The following is a 22356-nucleotide window of genomic DNA, read 5'->3' as shown; positions in this document are numbered from 1 at the left end:
GTTTGTAAGGGTGCTGTGCCCAAATCACTGACTTAAGAGAGCTAAATATCTGCAACAGGTTGTCCCAGCTCGAGTGCCATATGCCCACAGGCAGAGGTAAATAGGAGTGGACAAAACTGCTGACATACAGGTGGTTACAGAGCTGGGCAGTAGTCTACGAGACACTATGCCTCAGTTGAGAGTCCGCAGCAGGAGTGGCCAAATAGCTTGTACATGCCTGGAACAAGGCAAGAATGTGGTGCAATAGGACCACCTTGCAAGTAGCCTACTCACTTATGCCTGCCTGCACATAAGCTGACAGGCACTCGTAGGTGCTGTCATCCGTGAGACAGAGTTGGAATTGTTTAATCTACAATTTAAAACAAGGAATGAAAACAGGCAAAGTAACATGGTTTCTCTTGCAGCTTTAATTACTATGGAATTTCACATAAAGTGGTAACTCATAAATGCATACACTTCTAAGAACACAGACAAATGCATAGTTGCTCCTCAAAAAGACAAGACAAGAGTGTACAGTAAACACAGTTTCTTAACAATAGTATGGAAAACTATACATTTTATGATATGCTGGCCTGCTGATAAAACCTACAGATACTGACAATTGGTATTACTTTTTAACTGACTAGCTGATTATCTAATACATACTGAAAGAAGTTCACGCAAAATCTGGGAGTCTGCACCTGTGCACACTAACAACACAAGCGTGCTGTTTGTGTACAAAATGCTACTGCCTTTTTATCAAATAGTCCTAGTTACAGTAGAAATAAAACGAAGGCACAAAGAACTTAAGCTGAATTTATCCTAATTTGATCCAGAGTGAGCAAATTGTGATTTTAAGCTGTATATTTTAGGAGTAAAGGTAAGCAGAGGCACTGAATTGTTGACAGACACATAAACAATACTGAAAACTACACTAGCTTTCATATGAATTCTTCTCACTGCAATGAAAAATGCCTTTGTTTTAATGATTGTCAGCTTAACTCAAATACCGTATGCGTGACACTCTCCCCCCTATATCATGATACAACAAAACAAGCTGACCTTTAAACTTTTTAATGTCCTCCATCAATCCTATCTAGTAAGGATCCCATAATATGCAACAATACTCCAGAAGGGTACGGAGAAGTACTCTATTTAGTATATTTGCTGCATCTTGTAAGTGTTCTGCCAATAAACTGCAGTCTTTGGTTCACTTTCACCATGGCTTTTTCTATAAGATGGTTCCAGTTTAAGTTATTTCTAATTGTCATCCGATCCTAGAAGTCCAGTCAGCATAGCCTCCAGTCCCTAGTCAAGTCCTTGAGCCATTACCAGAATCTCTCTCCCAAATCCATTTCCATCCCCATCATAATGACCACTCTCCCCTCCACACACCCGCCTACTACATGCTTAACAAAATCCATAAACCTAACAACCCATGGCCTCCCCTTATAGCTAAATACTGTGCACCAAATGAAAGAATGTCTGCTCTCGTTGACCAATTACTCATAGACATACTACAGTTACAATCAACTTCTTTCACCAACTCTCAACCATCCTCACTCCATTAACATCTGTATTCCTTCTCATCATTATTGCAGCACCTCCATAGACTGGAAGCTTCCGGTGCCCAAGGCCTTGGCACTTTTGAACACTACCTCTCCGGATGTCCTTCCAACTCCAAATCCACCTCTTCATTCCTTATACATCTAACTACTTACATCTTCAACACATATCTACCACAAATTTGACGGGAAGATATACACATAAATCTGAAGAGTGGACATGGGCACTCACATGGCACCCCCCCCCCCCCCCCCTCTATAGGTTGGTTGGTTGGTTGGTTAAAGGCGGGAGAAGGGAACAAACTATGAGGTCATCGGTCCCTTGTTCCTAATAAAACAATGCCACAAGTGTGAGAATAAAGCAGACGAGACATATAACACAAAACGGAAAGAAAGGAAAAGCCACAAGAATGAAGGGAAGGCAACAAACACTAAAAGGAACAAAAGAGGACAAGAAAACAACAGAGAGATGCTAGAAAGATGTAAAACATGACAGCATGAAAGAAGATTACAGTGACTGGCCAACCATGAGAATAAAAGGGAAAAGCCAGCCACTCTGCAACACATTAAAACCTCCACCCTAAAAGCACTAGGGTAGAGGACAAGGAGGGACAAAGGACATGCACTAAAAACTACATAGAAGTATAAAACCCACTTCCACAGATAAAACGTAAAACTAAAGCTGCTGTGGAGGCATTGTCGCCCGACACCGAAGGCAGGGTGCTGGGAAAGTTAAAAGTCTGCCGCAGAGCGGCTAAAAGTGGGCAGTCCAGCAAGAGGTGGACGACTGTCATTTGGGAGCCACAGTGACACTGAGGTGGGTCACTCGCAACGGAGAAGGTAAGCATGCATTAGCCATGTATGGCCAATGCGGAACCGGCAAAGGACAACTGATTCCCTGCAAGAGGCCTGCATGGAAGACTTCCACACATTCATAGTCTCCTTAATGACACGCAGTTTGTTGTGCATGCTGTTATGCCATTCCATCTCCCAAAGCCGGAAAACCCTGCATTGCACGAAGAACGCAGGTCAGCTTCGGAGATGCTTATCTCCAGAAGCGGTTTCCGCGTCGTCTGATTGGCCAGCCTGTCGGCAAGTTCCTTGCCAGGGATTCCGACATGTCCTGGGGTCCACACAAACACCACGCAACATCAGGACTGTTCCAGAGCATAGATGGACTCCTCAATGGACGCTACCAGGGGGTGGCGATGGTAGCACTGGTCGATAGCTTGCAGGCTGCTCAATGAGTCAGTACACAGGAGAAATGACTCGGCAGGGCATGAGCAGATGTACTCAAGAGAACGAGATATGGCCGCCAGCCCTGTAGTGAAAACCCTGCAGCCAACTGGCAAGAAATGCTACTCAATATGTCCTCCATGAACATAAGCAAAGCCTATGTGACCATCAGCCATTGAGCCATCGGTGTAAACCACTCCAGAGGCCCGGAAGACGTCAAGAATCGAGAGGAAGTGACAGCAGAGAGCAGCGGGGTTAGTGGAGTCCTTAGGGCCATGCAAAAGGTCCAGACAAAGCTGTGGCCGAGGCATACACCATGGAGGCATACGTGAACAGACCACAAGTAGAGGTGGTGAAGAGAAGAACTCCAGTTCGGAGAGAAAGGACCGCACGCGAACTGCAAACGTTGGCCCCGATCTAGGCTGCCGATGCAGGAGATGGACTGCCGCAGGCGGCAAAAGGAGAAGGTAATTCGTATGGTCAGGGGAACTATGAATGTGTGCTGCATAACTGGCGAGCAGTCGCGCACATCTGATCTGCAGTGGAGGGACACCAGCCTCCACCAGTACACTGGTCACCGGACTCGTCCTAAAAGCTCCTGTCGCTAATCGAACTCCACAGTGGTGCACAGGATCGAGTAAATGCAATGCTGAAGGCACTGCCGAACCATAAACCACACTCCCATGCACCCCAATTGGTGTTACTCAGGCAACGGAGGGCATTGAGGTGCTGCCAGCACTTCTGCTTAAGCTGACGAAGATGAGGGAGCCAAGTGAATAGAGCGATGAAAACCAATCCTAGGAATTGATATGTCTCCACTACAGTGAGTGGATCATCATTACAGTAAAGTACGGGTTCCGGAGAATGGTACGATGCAGACACAAGTGCATGACACACGACTTTGTGGCTGAAAACTATAAGCCATGGGCTACAGCCCATGACTGCGCCTTGTGGACGGCTCCCTGGAGGCGCTGCTCAGAAACAACAGTACTGGAGCAGCAGTACGAAATATAGAAGTCGTCTGCATACGGAGAAGGTGAGACGGGGGGCCCAACAGCTGCTGCTAGACCGTTAACAGCCACTAAAAATAGAGAGACACTCAATACAGAGCCCTGTGGGACTCCATTCTCCTGGATATGGATGGAACTATGGAAGACCCCAATCTAGCTTCTCCGGCTTAGAAGTGGGGATGGATGTCCCCGATGGTTTGTGGAGGGGACAGGGGGGTTGCTTCCAAAATAGATGGTGCAAGAGCAACATGGAGGGAAGTGCCCCCCACCATCAAGGGGGCAGGTGTAGTCTTCCAGCTCTGAGAGGTGACCTGGGTTGGCGGAGCTGATGGCACCAGAACTGTTCTAGCGGCAGCGTAAGATTATGTCATATGCACAGAATGCAGGCGTTCAAGTTTACTCTTAGCCTCAGTGTAGATCAGTCAGTCCAGGGTCTTGTACTCCACGATTTTCCCTTCTTTCTGGAGAATCCTGCTCTCCGCACATATGGGAGGTGGGGCACATGAAGTATTGGGATGTGATGGACGTCCACAGTCACGACATATGATGCTGGAAGTATATCGGGAATACATATGCCAGAACTGCCAGCACTTAAAGCACCTCATCGGGAGAGGGATATATGGCTTAACATCACACCGGTAAACCATCACCTTGACCTTCTCGGGGAATGTATCACCCACAAAGGCCAAGATGATGGCACCGATGGCTAACTGATTATCCTTTGGACCCCTATGTGCGCGCCGGACGAAATGAACACCTTGTCGCTCTAAGTTGGCACACAGCTTGTCGTCAGACTGCACAAGAAGATCCCTGTGAAATATAATACCCTGGACCATATTTAAGCTCTTATGGGGCGCGATTGTTACAGGAACATCCCCCAGCTTGTCACAAGCGAGTAACTCGCATGACTGGGCAGAGGATGCTGTTTTGATCAAGACTGAACCAGATCTCATTTTGGACAAGCCCTCCACCTCCCCGAACTTGTCCTCTAAATGCTCAACAAAAAACTGAGGCTTCACCGTCATGAGAGATTCCCCATCAGTTATTGAACATACAAGGTACCGAGGTGAATAAGATCCACTGCCATACTTAGCCTGACGTTCCTCCCATGGTGTGGCCAGGGTGGGGAACAATTTGGGATCGTACTTATGTGCATTGAATTGAGCTCGTGATCGCTTAGAGACTGCTAGTGTTTCACCACCAGCAAGAGATGATGGACTATGCTTCATGGCGTGTCATCTGCCCTAATGCCACCCACTCCGACCAGGGGCCCTCCCCACGGGCGCCACCCATCCACAGCAAAGGCCACCTAGCAGGATGGACATTGCCAGGAGTCCTGATGCCCCAGGAGAATGGGCATCTACCCCTTGGCATACATGGGGAGTTAACGGCGCAGGCATCAGCAGAGCCATCCCTGCGTGGTCAGGGTGCTACAACCAACAGGGTACATGGCGGCCCCACCACAACAGACTGGCTACCGTGCTGGATATCAGATGCAAAGAAGTCCATGGTCATCGTCGATGTAGAAATCGACATTGTGTAGTGCATGGTGGAAAACACACCCAGGAAGTTGTCCTTGCCCAAGAGATGGAGAATGAGCAGGGCTGCAATGCGACGACGAGAAAGTGGGCTAAAGATCTCAATGCACGATGGACACAATGCAACTTCTAAGGCGCCCTTCCCCAATTGGCTCGCTCTTCGGAAAAATTTTGAAGAACGGAGTTCAAACCCTACAGGGGACCATCACATAAAGGCCGAAACATGTGAAACTCCTTTTAGTCCCCTCGCAAGACAGGCAGGAATACCTCGGGCCTATTCTAACCCCCGGAGATGCATGGGGAGCACCCTCCTATACTAACCTGTTTAGGGGCCATCTAGAGGTAACCTTTCCAGCTTTCCAGAACCTCTTATATAGGATTATTGATGATATTTCCATGATCTGGACTCAAGACCAAGACATACTATTGTCATTCATCCACAGCTTCAACACCTTGTCTCTCATTCACTTCATCTGGCTCTCCACAGCGCCATGTGCCACCTTCTTGAATGTTGATTTCCACTTCTCTGATAACTCGATCTATACTTCTGTTCCTATCAGGCCCACTAACCATCAACAATACCTGCATTTTGACAACTATCATCCCTTCCACACATCACCACTCTCATGTAGTTGGTCTACCCATGGATAGCACATCTCCAGTGACCACAATTTCCTTTGCCCTATATGATAAATACATCATCTAAATGGCAGATAAATTTCCTGCACCACATTTTCACACATTCCTATTCCTCCCATCACCCCCAAAAACCAGCTACAAAGTAGCAGCCCCTCATTTCCAATATCATCTGAACCACATCAGGGGTTCAACTATTATTCATCGAGCCAAGAAATGAGAAATATTCTACCCAATCCCAATCTCTTGCCACATGAGTCATATCCATGTGGAAGACCCAAATGCAATACATATCTGATACACCCAACCAGTACGTCTACTCCATGCCCAACACAGGATTATCCTAACCCGTCAGTGGTAGGAGCACCCGTGAAAGCAACCATTTCATATACCAAATCTTCTGCAATATCTGCACAGCATTTTATGTGGTCATGACCACCAACCAGCTGCCCACCCAGAAGTATGGCCACTGCCAAAGTGTGGCCAACAACAGAACTGGCTATTCAGAAGCGGAACATATTGCTGAGCACAAGACGCTTGATTTCAATGGCTGCTTCACAACCCATGCCATCTGAATCCTTCTGCCCAACACCAGCTTCTCTGAACTACACAGATGGGTTTTATCCTTATAACACTTGCTTTGTTCTCATAATCCTCCTGGCCTCAATCTCCCCATCACACATCCGCCTCCACCCTGCCACAGGCCCCTAACTTTACTCATCCTGCAGCCATATCTACATCCCTAGTCTCCCATTTCTCTGTTATGTTGCCCCTTCTCAATTCACTCTTTCATGTCATCGCCATAATGCACTGCATGAATTCAGTGGTGCCTGTGCCCTTGTTACATTCCCATTCCATGCACCAGCTACCTTTCACCCAGCCATCAGCCACCCTTCCCCAATGCTCATTTCCACTCCCCGCCACCTTTCTCCTCACGCCCCAGTCCAGCTGTAGAACTGCATTCCCAACACAGTGTATTCAGTTGGCTCAATGTAGCTCTGTGTGTGTGTGTGTGTGTGTATGTGTGTGTATGTGTGTGTGTGCGCGTGTGTGTGTGTGTGTGTGTGTGTGTGTGTGTGTGTGTGTGTGTGTGCGCGCGCGCGTGCGCGCGCGTGCGCGCACACACATAGCTTGCAGAAATTATAGGGACATGTCTAAATTTTGTTGAATCTGTATGTATCCTTAAAGCAATAGCATTTTGTCTATGTTTTACTTTATGTTATTAGACACCGTAATTATGGGTTTTCAATTAAAATTCCACTGTTCTAGCTCTAATACATTTGGAGATGGAATGTTGTTCCATTTTGTAAACAAGGCTAAAAATTCCTATTTTTCTGACTAAAATGTTTTCTTTCTTCACAGCTGCTAGAACTACTGCAACAAAATTTTTACTTCCTTTTTGCTGTAATAAAACAACAGTAAAAATTTCATATCTCTGGGATTAACCATTTCAGGGAAGGAAAACATTTTAGTCAGAAACCCAGGGGCGCTTTAGACCTAATTACAATACAGAAAAACTTAAATATGCAAAAGTGTTAGAGATGGAGCATTGAAATTTTAATTGAAAACCCCTAATTCAGTTGTCTAAAAACATCATGTCTTAAAACTTTCTGCAAGTATAGTATAAAGATAAATCTATTTCCTCATATGTGAAAGAGCAAATGTGATACTGGGTTAAAACTGTTACAAAAAATAACTTGGAGTAATGAAATGATTATTATCAATTAATATACAGTAAATAAAAATTTCTTTGTTATAGATGCTATTCAGCTCCTTATCGGAGCAATCAGTGTGCCTGACTGCCACGTGGAGAACTGGGCTTTGTTCCCAGTAGTGCCACAAATTTTTCCTTGGTGAGAAGACTGGAATCTTGTGCACTCAGACTCTTGGCACCAATTCATGAGCTGCTTGAATAAGATTTTCCCAACTCCAAAATATGGAAAGCTTACACTGACAATGAGAAAGGTGAGCTGACTGCATGCGACTCTGTATAGCATCCAAATGATCCCATAAAGCAAAAGCAGTGGCCAAGCAGGGTCACATGCTTCTCTCAGCCTGCTTGTGAAGGTTACTCTTTATAGGAAATGTGATGGTGAGAAGCGAAACCATTAAAAAAATATTCAGACATTTAGGAGAAGAGTGTCAAATGTTTATTTTTTTTAAATGGTACTATCTTGGGGGGGGGGGGGGGAGACTAGAAGTAATAGTTAAGACAAAGACATAAAAAGTGTCTAGTCCATGTGAGATGGGCCAAGGCATTGATTGCTCTTAGGTACAAAACTGTCTTTGAAAAAAGATAAGAAGAAAGGGGCCCAGCATTATCTTTGATAGTGCCTTTACACTCATCTTCTCTTTGCTTACCACGCGAGTTTGAAAGAGAAAATTTAGTATAATGAAAACAGTAGTGTGAACACATATAAGATCAAAGTTTGTTACAGGTGGAAATATGTACAGTAGATTAGGAGTGTAAAAGTTTGGGACAATGTTTCATAAACATAACTGAAGTGATAAGAAATATTTTTCTAATCAAATTAAAATTAAATATTTGGTTGTAAAAGATACTTTGAAACATACATGAGTAAGTACTTGAGCACAGGCGAGATAACTAATATTTAAGTGTCTACAATGGTCAAAAATAACCTCACAATTTGGAAAACTGCAATATCAGACAAGGGAAAAAAGTGTCAATCTCAATAATGTAGTCATTTCAGTACCTTTGGTGTCATTCTTGGCCGACACTTTGACGTGTTCTTTCATCCCCTGCAAGTTTACTCCAAGACCACATCCTTTCTTCCATCCCATCTTCTCCAACATTCGTTGACCAAATTTATTATTATCTATAAAAGAAAAATAGAATCATATAATTTACAAACAATATCTGTTGAGGATGTGCAATAGTCACACAAGGGGTACACTGTTTGTTGTGGTAAGAATGGAAGAATCAGATGCAAACCACTGCACACAAATAACTTAGTGTGTTGTTTATAGCAAACAAATTGACACACAATCTCGTGTAGGAAACCTTAACCATAAAACTAAACAGAACTGCTCCACAAAAATTGTATCAACCGGTTTTTACAATTTGCAAAATATAATGTTCCACTGACTTCTCCAATTTTATTTTGGCAAAATACTTATAATATCCTTGCTGGGCCTGCAGCCAGCTCATATAATCATCTTGACATGATATTTCACCAATCTATCTGACTGCCATAGGTGAGAACACTGGTTGCTAAACCTCACCAGAATGGGTGCCTATCGTAAATAGCAACCCTTTTATACACCGTGGACAACCAACAGTGCATGTGCAAAAGGCTGTCACAACTACCCCCAACACAAAATTAAAGTACAGTACCCCAGTTATGTAAGGTGGCAAGAACAATAAGTCACTACAGAATATGTAGGTCAATACTTTGTGCCAGCTGAGTCAGAGACAATTATTTTTTAATATCAGACAAAACAGGAGTCCATGTTTCACTTACAGGATTTCCATTCTCCCTATTTATAATATTATCTGCCAGTCTAATTTCAACTAATTCCCTTGTAACACAGTCCCAATAGCAAGATGCCGGATCAACTATCTGTGTCTCATCATACAACATTCTGTACCCCTCAATTAGAAAGCACTTTGCCACCGCAGATCTCTCAAGTTGGAGTAAGCAGATGTGGCGATGTTGCTCAACTTATTTGTCGTAAATATTGCAGATGGTCTGGTCGACATATATTTTTCCTTAATGCCAAGCGATTTTGTAAACAACAGACTTCCTCAGTCCTAGATCATCTCTAACCGAGCCATAGTAGCTCCGATCTCAGACGTCAGAGGAAACATACCAAAACCAACATATAAATGTGCAAAGTAGAATGGTATATTGCAATCTCCAGCACACTTGCTACTAAAGAGTCAATTAGACAACATGATCCAAGCTACCACTCACAATAAGTAAACAAAATGTTAAAAGATGCAGATGATATACGAACAAAAACATCACAGACAACAATTATCTGATCTCTCACTTTAAAGAATACATTGATGTTTGACACCGTAAATTAGACCTAAGGAACCTACCATCAGCTACTATTCTATTGTGGAACATGATTGTCTATCTGTTAGTCCGTTAAACAGTTTTCAGTGGTGAGAAATCCAAACCACTGAAAAGTGCTGCTAACTGAAATGTGACCCTCTCTCCCTATACCTCACATCATTAACTTCAGTTAAAACCTAAAATAAACCCAAAGCACACACTTAGCATGCACAAATACTGTCATAATAAGAACAAAAGCTAAACACACACATTTTAAAAATGCAATCCTCAACTGAAAAATGCCATCATACAGAAAACCTAAAATAAATAAATAAATAAATAAAATTCAATAAAAACTTCCAATACATGTGCTAAACAACACAAAAAAACAAGTACAATATCTTCCCCACCTACTTCCCTACAAACAAAAATGCCTCCCTTGCCCACCTACCAAAAGCTCCTTCCAATATCCAATACCCCTCCTTCCTACCTCAAACAGCAATAAAACTAAAATTAAATGGCAATTCTTCAATTTCAACAACAACTCTATGTCCCACTATGTGATACAAACTTAATTTATTCAGAGCACACTTTCCTACAAAAAGAAAACTAATTAATAATAGACCATTTGCTAAAAGTCATCTTGTTGGTTGGTTGATTTGGGGGAGGGGACCAAACAACAAGTTCATCAGTCCCATCAGATTAGGGAATGATGGGGAAGGAAGTCGGTCATGCCCTTTCAAAGGAACCATCCCGGCATTTGCCTGGAATGATTTAGGGAAATAATGGAAAATCTAAATAAGGATGGCTCGACGCGGGTTTGAACCGTCGTCCTCCCGAATGCGAGTCCAGTGCGCTAGCCCCTGCACCACCTCACTCGGTAGTCGTCTTGTTGACTTAAAACCATATAGCAGGTCAAGTAAACTATACTGTTGATCAGCAGTCGAGAAGTTTTCAAACAATATTCCACACAGTACGGACATACACACAGTGCCCTCATGACATTATCACATGAATCCGTCGCTATTGTGTGACTGAGCCACCTCCATCATTTTAATTTCCTTCTCACAATGGTGATACATAACAGTTTTCCGTAACACAATAGTTTTGTAGATAACTTATCATACTTCTCACATCGACCATCACCATGTCAGATCCACAGCACGCCATTCCGTACAATTACTTCCCTGACGAAGAAACTCAGCATTAGAGAGTGCCACCTGCTACAAAACACCAACTCATAAACTAAATTTCAAATAAACCACTCATCAGAGATCAGAAACGGAGAAAAGATGAGTAAAATGTTGAAAGCTTCATACATTAGAAATCAAGACACTGCTGTTACATCAGTGCTATACTGTCCTCCTTCCTTACCACTGTCATTCTCTAAGTATGACGAGTCTGAGAACAATGGTGCCGCAGTTGCTTCCTACTCATCGACTTGCTCCCTCTTACTGAAGTGTGCAGGTGTATGAGGCAAGCTGTGACTTGGAAGTTGAGAGCATTATCTTTCTGCTGTACCGTAGGATGAAAATGACTGACACTCAGGATCAGATGGCCTCTAATGAAACTGTGTTCATGAGACTGTCGAGGTTGTAAGATGAAACATTTCTGACACTGTGCATACAATTGGAAATGTGCTCTATAAGAGAAAGAGTGATGTCTGAAAGAAGTTCAATGCTACAGTCCACACTTCATAGGCAAAACATAGAAAGTTCGTACAATGCAAACAAAATTTAAAATTCTTGTTTATTTTGCCTTCACCATGAGAAAACATATGTGTTCCACCAAACGAAAACTGGGCACAGAGCAACATCGTGCCCTGCCACCAAAAAATGCACTATTTGTGAATCAGAGGCACCCTTGTACTGCGAAGATCTTACATAATTCAGTATGGTTCAATAATCAGTCGTAAAGGTAACCCAAGCAATCATACCTGTATGAAACAATGCAAGTCGTGGAGTTGATGTGAACGCTATACTAAATCATCCAAATATGGTTACGAATTGAGTAATTTCCACAGCAGACACTATTAAAAAGGTGCTGGTACCACAAGTTGCTGCTGCTATTATTGTTAAAAGAGCTGCTTTCCATGATAAGCAGATGGATGACACATGTGAAACATCCTACATTACATTGATTATACGCACTATCAGTGCAAAGTGGTGTATGGAGGACAGAGTATTATTTACTGCTCCATAGCCCATGAGGAGAAAACAGCAGCTAACCTTATACTGTAGCTTGTTTGCCATTTTGATTCCTTGTAAATTCCTAGGAGTTTAATAAAATTGAGCTCCTTTCATAACAGATTAGGATTCGAATCTGAACAGTTCTCAGGTATCCGACCAGGTAGCGTCGTAATTTCTCCACAATGTTTTGGCACACGTACATGCTGCCATCTTCAGGTGGATCCTGACGAATGCTGTGCCGTTCCTCTCAATGCCCTATATGTACTAGCCGTTACCCCCTCCACCATTCCTGAGGTGCCGCGACCACAAGCGCCATACCGAATTATGCCAGGCCACTAAATCAGCTGTGGCTGACCATAGAAAGACTGGCCATACTATGGACTATGAAAACACAAAAATACTCTGTCAATCCTCCTACTTCTGGGACTGCATTACTAAAGAGGCTATCAAAATCCAACTACAGGACGATCTAATTAATAAAGACAGCGGCCTTCGACTTAGTCAGGCTTGGAACCCCGCACTCAGCCTGGAGAGAAATATGCAGTCCCAGAGATCGAGGACCGCCACAGACGGCAGCAGCAGGGAGACTGCAGACCCCAGTTCAGACCCAGGCGCCACTTCCCCCACCACCTCCAGTAGCCACCGTGCTGGCCACACCGAAGACACGAGGAGAGGAACGGTGGAGGGAGTAACGGCTAGTATATATAGGGCGCCGAGAGGAACAGCACAGAATTCATCAGGATCCACCTGAAGATGGCAGCGTGTATGTCTGCCAAAATATTGTGGAGAAATTACGATGCTACCCAGTCAGATACCTGAGAACTGTTCAAATTGGAAATACGCCGGGAAAACTTCAGATCGCAGATTAGGATTCTAATATACATCGATTGGCCAGAATACTCTGCAAACTAGGGATCTGAAAGTTTATAGGTAGGTTTGTGAAGGTATGTGGCTTGAGATGTCTACACACAGGTCATGAAATTCATGTAAATAGTGGACTGCTGATTTGCATACGCAGTGATGGCACCCGATAGCGACCCAGGTGGGTTCCATAGGATTTACATCAGGTGAATTCGGTCACCGAAACATCAATGTAAGCTCACTATAAAGCTCCTCAAACCACTATAACACAGTTCTGGCTCCAAGACATGGACAATCAAACTGCTCAAAGGCGACATCGTTGTCGGGGAAGACATCATATTTTAAGGGATGCAGGTGGTTCTCAGCTGTCACTGTGTCTTTGATTACTACCACAGGTCCTATGCAAGTGCAGGAGAATGTCTCCAACAGCATAATACTGCTCCCACCCCCTTTGTCTGCGGCATGCTGCATGTTTCAAGCTGCCTTTCACCTCGATGACAGCATTCGTGGAGACAACCATCGACCTAGTGTAGTGAAAACATGATTCAGCTGAAGAGCTGAAACATTTCCATTGATCAACGGTTGAATCCCAATGGTCCCACGCCCACTGCAATTGTAATTGACGATATTATTGGGTCAACAAGTCAACACGTATTGGTGGTCTGCTGCGGAACTCCATGATCAACAATGTACGATTAACGGTGTGCTCTGAAACACTTGTGCGCGCAACAGCACTGTACTCTTTTGGCAGAGATGCCACAGATCACCATCTATCCTACTTTACAGAGCAGTCAAGCCTCAAAACCCCATATTCTGTGAAGAGTTATGGACATCCAACAATTTATTGCCTAGTGGTAGTTTCACTGTCCTCCTACCCCTTTCACAGACACAAAGATCATCGGAGGGGCCGGCCACTGTGGCCGAGTGGTTCTAGGCGCTTCAGTCCGGAAACGAGTTGCTGCTACAGTCGCAGGTTCGAATCCTGCCTCGGGTATGGATGTGTGTGATGCCCTTAGGTTAGTTAGGTTTAAGTAGTTCTAAGTCTAAGGGACTGATGACTTCAGATGTTAAGTCCCATGGTGCTTAGAACCATTTGAACCATTGGAGGGACAATAGTATATGAACATTCGACCAGCTTTGGCATTTTCAAGATACTCATTCACAGGCTCTGTTTTTGTTTTTAGGGCGCAAAAACAAGTAGGGTCATACACGCCCATGCCAGAACTGTAGAACACAAAGGAAGTTAAAAATGGCTACACATTAAGCCCAATTGACGGAAGGAAAGACAGCTAAAACAGAGACTTGCAGAAAGGCCCATAAAATATGCCATAAAGAAACAGAGGTCCTGAACTAAATGTTAAATGCCCTTCGTCATATGACTAAGACGGATAAAAAGTAGAATGCTATCTACAGCCCACACATCGTTTGCTAAAACGACCGATACCTCAGATGGCAAACACAAATGAGAATGTACCTGGTTAAAAACAGGGTATTCCGTCAGGAAATAGCAAACCGTTAAAGGTTGAGGGCAATGAGCACAAATTGGTGGGGGATCACCACTTAACAAAAGGCAATGGCTAAAAAGACAGAGCCCAATACGCAACCTAGCTAAAATGATCTCCTAGCGGTGAGAGGGCCGAGAGGTGGTCATCCAAGCCACTGGGAGAGGTTTAATTCCCTGAAGCTCGTTCCCATGAAGGGAAGACCAGTGGCAGTGCCAAAATGACACCACCTGCTGACAGATGGCAACACAGAGACTATCAGACAGAATGGAAGAGCTAGCGGACCAAGTTATGAGGACTGCAGCCTTCTCAGCAGTGTCAGTGACCTCATTTCCTGTCAGACTGACATGACCAGGAAGCCACATAAACATCGCAGTGGCTCCACCAAGAGCGAGCAAATGACAGTGTTCCTGGATCCGTTGCACTAAGGGATGGACAGTTTACAGCACACAGAGGCCCTGAAGGGCACAGAGAGTGGGAGCAGATGATGCAACTGAAAAGCCTGTGTTGCCAGATGTACTGCATGGCCTGATACGGGGTGAAGAGCTCTGCTGTAAATACTGAGCAGTGTTCCGAAAACTGATACTGAAAAATGTCGGTGCCAATGACAAAGGCACAATCAACACCACGGTCAGTGCGAGATCCATCAGTGTACATAAAGGTACTATTTCAAAGTTTCGTGCGAAGGTCGTGAAACTGGCTGAGGCTGGAGTTTTGTCCTTAGGAAGTGAATGAAGACCGAGGTGAACACTGGCCGCAGCACAAAACCAATGTGATGAAGGGTTCACACCCATCATGGAGGGAGCAGGTAGCATGAAGTTAAGCTCCCAGAGCAAGAGCTGAAAGCGAACTCCAGGAGGTAACAAGAGAAGAGGAACACGCCCCATACTGGTCATCAAAGGAGTCGTCAAAGGAGGCATAGTATGGGTGACCAGGCGTGGCAGACAAACAGCACGCATATTGGCTGAGGAGAAAGTCACGGCAGTATGACAGTAGTAGTTCAGTAGCTTCTGCAAACAAATTCTCAACCAGGCTAGTGTAAAGGTGCCAGTGGCCAAACGGATGCCACAATAGTGGATAGTATTGAGACGGCGTAAGAGGGATGGATAAGCAGATGCATAAACGTAGTCTAGTTTCGAACGGACAAGCGACGGTTAGAAATGGAGGGGGTGGTCCGATCCGCTCCCTAGGAAGCACCACTAAGGAGACATAGGGCACTGAGGGACTGTATACAGCGGGCAGCCAGGTAAGACACGTAGTATGACCAAGAATGTTTCCTATCGAGCAAGACTCGCAGGAATGTCGTGTCAGTGAACTGAAGAGCAACAGGCCAAAGATGTAAAGACAGTGGAAGAAACTAATTGTGCCACCAGAAATTCATACAAACGATTCTGTCAGTGGGAAAGTGAAAGACATTGTCAATGCTCCACAAGTAAAGACGATCAAGACAATGCTGAAGATGCCACTCAAGGAGGCAAGTCTGTGGAGAGTTGCAATAGATAGCAAAATCGTCAACGATAAGGGACTCTGAGTAGCCGGGCAGGAGACAGGCCATAATAGGGTTAATGGCGATAGAAAAGATAATGATGCTCTGCACGGAACCCTGAGGCACACTGTTTTCCTGTATATATGTGTCTGACAAGGTAGAACCCACACGTACCTTGAAAACTCTGTCTTTTGAAAATTCCTGAAGGAAACACAGCATGCAAGCCATGGAGGCCCCATATGTGGCAAGTACGGAGGATACCAGTCCTCCAGCAGGTGCCGTAGGCTTTCTCCAAATCGGAAAACATGGCTAGTCTGGCATTTCTGCAGAAAACTATTCGTACATGGATTGACAAAGTGACGGGATGGACAACTGCAGTACAGTACACTCGAAATCCACACTGTGCAGTGGTTACTAAATTGCGAGACTCGAGCCACCATACCAGCCGGGCATGAATCATGCATTCCATCACCTTGAAAACACAGCTGATGAAAGAAATGTGGCGATAACTAGAAGGAATGTGTTTGTACTTTCCAGGATTAGGTATGGGTATGACAGTGGCTTCACACAAGCACGTGAGAAACATGCCACCTGCCCAAATGCAATTGTATGTACAAAGGAGGAAGTGCTTGCCCGCCAGAGTAAGCTGCTGCAACATCTGAATGTGAACATTGTCCAGCCCTAGGGTGGAAGATCGGGATGAAGTGGGAGCATGATCAAGCTCCCTCACTGTAAAGGTGGCATTGTAGCACTCGCAATTCTGAGACGAGGAGAGTATCACCCAAAGCTCCTCCAGTCGTTTCTGATGGAGGAAGGCAGGATGATAGCGGGTGGAGTTCGAAATCTCCACAAAATAGTGGCCCAAGGTGTTGGAGATAGCAATAGGCTCCACTATGACATCACCTGCTACTGTCAGGCTGGAAATTGGGGAATGGACCATGGTCCCAGACAGCTGTCAGAGGTTGGCCCACACAATGGAAGAGGGAGTGAAACTGTTAAAAGAACTAGAAAAGGAAATCCAGCTACCTTTTTTGCTATCCCGAAGAATGTGAAGACACCGTGCACACAACTGTTTATAACAAATGCAGTTTGCCACCATAGGATGATGGTTAAAAATGCAGACAGCACGTCTCTGCATGCGAAATGCATCACGGCGCACCTCAGTCCACCAAAGGACTGGGACACGGCATGGTAAAGAGGAAGTGCAAGGAGTGGAACATTCTGCAGTGGATAGGATAACATTTGCAAGGTATTCTAGCCGGTCATCACAACTGAGCAAATAATGTTCGTTGAAGGTCGCCAATGAGGAGTAAAGCCTCCAGTCAGCCTTAGAAAGCTGCCATTTGGTTGTGCATGTAGATGGCGTAGGCGTCAGCAAACTGATGGCACACGGGAAATGGTCATTCAAGTACGTGTCAAGGAGAATGGACCACTCGAGATGATGGGAAAGCTGGGCAGTGCAAAAGGAGAGGTCCAAATGGGAATAGGTATGTATGGCGTCTGAAAGGAACACGAGTGCTCCTGTGTTAAGGCAGATGAGGTTGAGTTGATTGAGAAGGTCAGCCAAGAGGGTACCTCTCTGACAAGTTCTGGGAGAGCCCCAAAGGGGATTGTGTGCTTAAAGTCACTGAGCAAAAGAAAGGGGTGAGGAAGTTGCCAAATAAGCTGGAGGAAGTATACCCTGGCGACACCAAATGACAGAGGCATGTAAACGTTACAAAGGCAAAAGGTCAGATGAGGAAGAAAAATGCGGACTACAAAAGCTTGAAGCTGGAGTCAGGGAGATGGGTTGACTATGAAAGTCATCCTGGATGAGCAGCAAGACTCCCCCATGAGATGGAATGCCGTCCTCGAGCACAAAGTCAAAGCAGGCCGGGAAGAAACAAGAGAGATCAAAGCAGTCGTACGGGTGTAATTTTGTTTCCTGGAGGCAGAGAACAAGCGAGCACTGCAATTCCGAGAGTAAGTCCTCTTTGCTGGATTGTTGGATCAAAGGCTGTGAATGTTCCACTGGAGGAGAGTCATGATGAGGAAAGGGGAGGAGGGAAAAAATGAAGGGTTGTCACCTCGGTGGGTGGCGAATGCCAGCCTTCAAAGACTCACCACTACAGGGCATAGGGGCTGGAGGACCCTGCTCCATGAGATCTACAGAGGTATTGGCACTGTCCTTCTCTTGGTCTCTGGAGTCCAGGGCAGAAAAACTGTTGGTGGTGCACAATGGCAACACAGTGGTCGGCTGGGCAAGAGTATCACATGGTGACACCGTCAAAGAGGATACCCGAGTCGGCGAAGGAGATGACCATTTGCCTTTGTTTGGTTTCTTGGAGTGTTTGCGATTGGCAGAGGTAGACTCAGATGTTTGGTGGCTGGAGGGACATAAGAAGTCTTTGTTTCCTTCACTCTGGCCTGCCAGTTGTGTAGCAGGTGACTTCGCCCTGTGGGGCGAAAGTTTCGTGGCTTGTTGCATACCTGGAGCAGGAGACAGGGATGCGATCATGACACTGGGCGATTTTACAACCGCAGTGCTGAATTTGAGGTCGCATGTCTGCACAGCCATGTCCTTGGTGGAGTAAGATGTAGCAAGAACGGTAAGTGTTGGATGGTAGAACGCAGGTTTTCCTACCAGCCAACAACTTGCGATCGACCGGGTAAGGCACTTTTTCCTTCACCCAGCTCTCCTGGATGGCCCGCTCATTGATATACATGGGACAATCTCAGGAGAAAGCTGCATGGTAGCGATTGCAACTGATGCAGTGGGGAGGAGGAGGAGGTGACAATCGCCCTCATGAGCATCCCTACCATAAGTTACACATTTGGCTGGGTGTCGACAGGACATTCAAAATTGTTTGTAACAAAGACACTGGTAGCAGCACATCGGGCTTGGAATGTATGGTCGGACTGTGATAACTTCATAGCCTACTTTGAGCTTGGACAGAAACACCAGTCTATCAAAAGTAGAACTGTGACTTAGGAAACAGTAAAAAACCGAAAACGGAAACTAGCAGCAATGGGAACGAAAGTCATAAAACTGGAGAAACTAAAAGCAGAAGGAAGGCTTAAAAATTCACTACAGAAGGGGGTTGGTTGTCCCAAAAAAACTTCAAATGACTGACGTCATTTCACTGGCACGAATGAACTCTAGAACGCGATCGGCCGATCGCGTGTCATCTGCTAAAATTGACGATATATCAGGCGACAGCTGTAGACGGGCGCGTAACGGAGTAAAATAGGGGCACTCAATTAAAAGGTGTCTTACCGTCCACAACTGAGAGCAGTGGGGACAGAGTGGGGGAGGATCGCCGCTTAAAAGATGTCTATGGCTAAAAAGACAGTGCCCTATCCTAAGTCTAGTTAAAATTACCTCCTCCCGATGACGCGTTCGGGAGGAAGAGGTCCAAGCACAAGGAAGAGTTTTCACGTCCCGCAATTTATTTTGGGGAAGTGTCGACCAGTGCGCGTGCCATAAATGAACAACACGACGACATAAAACGCTCCGTAGATCGGTGACGGGAATCGATGGAATAGCTGGCCGAAGAAGAGAGACTGCAGCCTTGGCTGCAATATCGGCCGCCTCATTTCCGCAGATACCAACGTGTCCCGGGAGCCAGAGGAACGCCACCGAGACGCCCCCCAGATGGAGCAAGCGCAGACGCCGAAGAATAGACGGCCGAGCAGAGGAGTAGACTATGCTTCCATAGTCCAATTTCGAGCGCACTAAGGCGCGATAGAGGCGGAGAAGGACCACTCGGTTCGCTCCCCAGGAGGTACCATTCAGGACACGGAGGGTGTTGAGGGATCATAGACAGCGAGCCGAAAGATACGAAATGTGGGAGGACCAGCAGAGTTTTCTGTCAAACATAAGACCCAAGAATTTAGCGACGTCTGAAAACGGAAGGTTGACAGGTCCTAGATGTAAGGAGGGTGGAAGAAACTCCTCAAGTCGCCAAAAATTAACACAAACGGTCTTACTGGGAGAAAAACGGAAGCCGGTTTCAATGCTCCAAGAGTGGTGGCGATTGAGACATCCTTGAAGACGTCGTTCAAGAAGGCTTGTCCGTTGAGAGCTGTAGTAGATCGCAAAATCGTCCACAAAGAGGGAGCCCGAGACATCAGGAAGGAGACAATCCATAATTGGATTGATGGCAATGGCAAACAGTACAACACTCAGCACGGAGCCCTGGGGTACCCCGTTTTCTTGGGAGAAAGTACGGGAGAGAGTAGTGTTCACCCGCACCCTAAATGTGTGCTCTGCCATAAATTCGCGAAGAAAAAGGGGCAGCTGACCTCGAAAGCTCCAAGAGAACAGTGTGCGGAGGATACCTGTCCTCCAACAGGTATCGTATGCTCTCTCCAGATCAAAAAATATTGCTACTGTTTGGCGTTTCCGGAGAAAATTGTTCATGATGTAAGTGGAGAGAGCAACTAGATGGTCAACTGCAGAACGATGCTTTCGGAATCCGCATTGGGCAGGTGTTAAAAGACTGCGCGATTCCAGCCACCAAGCTAAACGGTAATTCACCATACGCTCCAAAACCTTACAGACACTACTCGTGAGAGAAATGGGGCGATAGCTAGAGGGGAGATGTTTGTCCTTTCCAGGTTTCGGAACAGGAACGACGACAGCTTCCCGCCATCGTCGGGGAAAAGTACTGTCGGTCCAAATTCGATTATAAAGGCGAAGGAGGTAACGCAGACTATGGGTTGATAAATGCAGCAACATTTGGACGTGGATACCATCCGGTCCTGGGGCGGAGGAGCGAGAAGAAGAGAGTGCATGTTGGAGTTCCCGCATGGAGAAAACAGTATTGTAGCTTTCGCGATTTGGAGAGGAGAAAGCAAGAGGTCGCTCTTCCGCTGCACGTTTCTTCGAGAGAAACGCTGGCGGGTAATTGGAAGAGCTCGAAATCTCAGCAAAGTGCTGACCCAATGAGTTAGAAATTGCGACGGGGTCCACTAATGTATCATGCGCAACAGTGAGCCCAGAGACCGGGGAGAAACTAGGCGCGCCTGACAACCGTCGAAGCCGACTCCAAACTTCTGAGGAGGGAGTGAAGGTGTTAAATGAGCTAATAAAGAATTTCCAGCTTGCCTTCTTGCTATCGCGGATGACGCGACGGCATCTCGCACGGAGCTGCTTATAGCGGATACAGTTGGCCAAAGTAGGATGGTGACGGAAAATGCGAAGAGCACGTCGCCGCTCACGTAGTGCGTCACGGCATGCCTCGTTCCACCAAGGAACTGGGGGGCGCCGGGGCAATTTGGAGGTGCGTGGTATTGAACGTTCCGCAGCTGTAAGAATAACGTTGGTAATATGTGTGACCTCATCGTCGACACTGGGAAAGCGACGGTCATCGAATGTCGCTAGAGACGAAAAAAGCTTGGGCAAACTTCCAGCGTCGCGGGCGCATATATGGCAGTTGCTGCAGTCTGAGGACACATGGAAAGTGGTCACTCGAGTGTGTATCATCAAGGGCGAACCATTCGAAGCGCCGAGCTAGCGGAACAGTACCGACCGCAAGGTCCAAATGAGATAAATTTGTCGTGGAGGCAGACAAAAATGTGGGGACCCCAGTGTTGAGGCAAACTAGATCCGCTTGGTGGAAGACGTCTAGCAATAGTGAGCCACGTGGACAAGGATGTGGAGATCCCCAAAGCGGGTGGTGGGCATTGAAGTCCCCAACCAGCAAATAGGGGGGTGGAAGCTGACCAAGAAGATGAAGGAGATCAGCTCGTGCCATTGGTGTGGACGATGGAATGTATACAGTACAAAGAGAGAACGTGTATCCGGAAAGGGAAAGACGGACGGCGACAGCTTGGAAGGAAGTGTTTAAGGGGATTGGGTGATAATGGAGAGTATCACGGAGAAGAATCATGAGTCCTCCATGGGCTGGAGAGCCTTCAACAGAGGGGAGATCATATCGGACGGACTGAAAATGAGGGAGAACAAAGCAGTCATGGGGACGCAGCTTTGTTTCCTGAAGACAGAAGATGACCGGCGAGTAGGATCGTAAGAGGATCGACAATTCATCCCTATTGGCTCGAATGCCGCGGATATTCCAGCGGATAATGGACATGGGGTGAACAGAAAATGGAGGAATGTGACAAAAGTTGCTGTCAACTCAAAGACTGCTCGGAGCTAGCGACCGACAGCATGGAATGGCAGTCAGCCGAAGGCAGAAGATCCTGATCCATAGGTTGGTCAGGAGCAGCTCCTGCCACCAGCGATCGGCCAGTTGACCGGCCATCAGCAGTGCGCCTCGGCGACACAGAAGATGGCCGAGGGCGATTTCCGCCAGGTGGTGCTGTAGATGGGACACGCCTTGGCGGAGAAG

The 22356-nt window shown here is 46.0% G+C and overlaps 1 protein-coding gene across 1 annotated transcript in view; it reads right to left on the bottom strand.

Annotated features, from left to right (window-relative positions):
• Window positions 1–22356, bottom strand: part of LOC126184734 (PIN2/TERF1-interacting telomerase inhibitor 1-like) — an 87160-nt gene that overhangs the window by 49021 nt on the left and 15783 nt on the right. The window contains exon 2 of the mRNA XM_049927271.1: window positions 8679–8801. Within this exon, the coding sequence (XP_049783228.1) occupies window positions 8679–8801 (123 nt within the window). The remainder of the gene's footprint in view (window positions 1–8678; window positions 8802–22356) is intronic.

Source organism: Schistocerca cancellata, chromosome 4 (assembly GCF_023864275.1).
Source record: "Schistocerca cancellata isolate TAMUIC-IGC-003103 chromosome 4, iqSchCanc2.1, whole genome shotgun sequence".
Classification (NCBI taxonomy): domain Eukaryota; kingdom Metazoa; phylum Arthropoda; class Insecta; order Orthoptera; family Acrididae; genus Schistocerca; species Schistocerca cancellata.
This window is presented reverse-complemented; position numbering and strand designations above follow the sequence as displayed.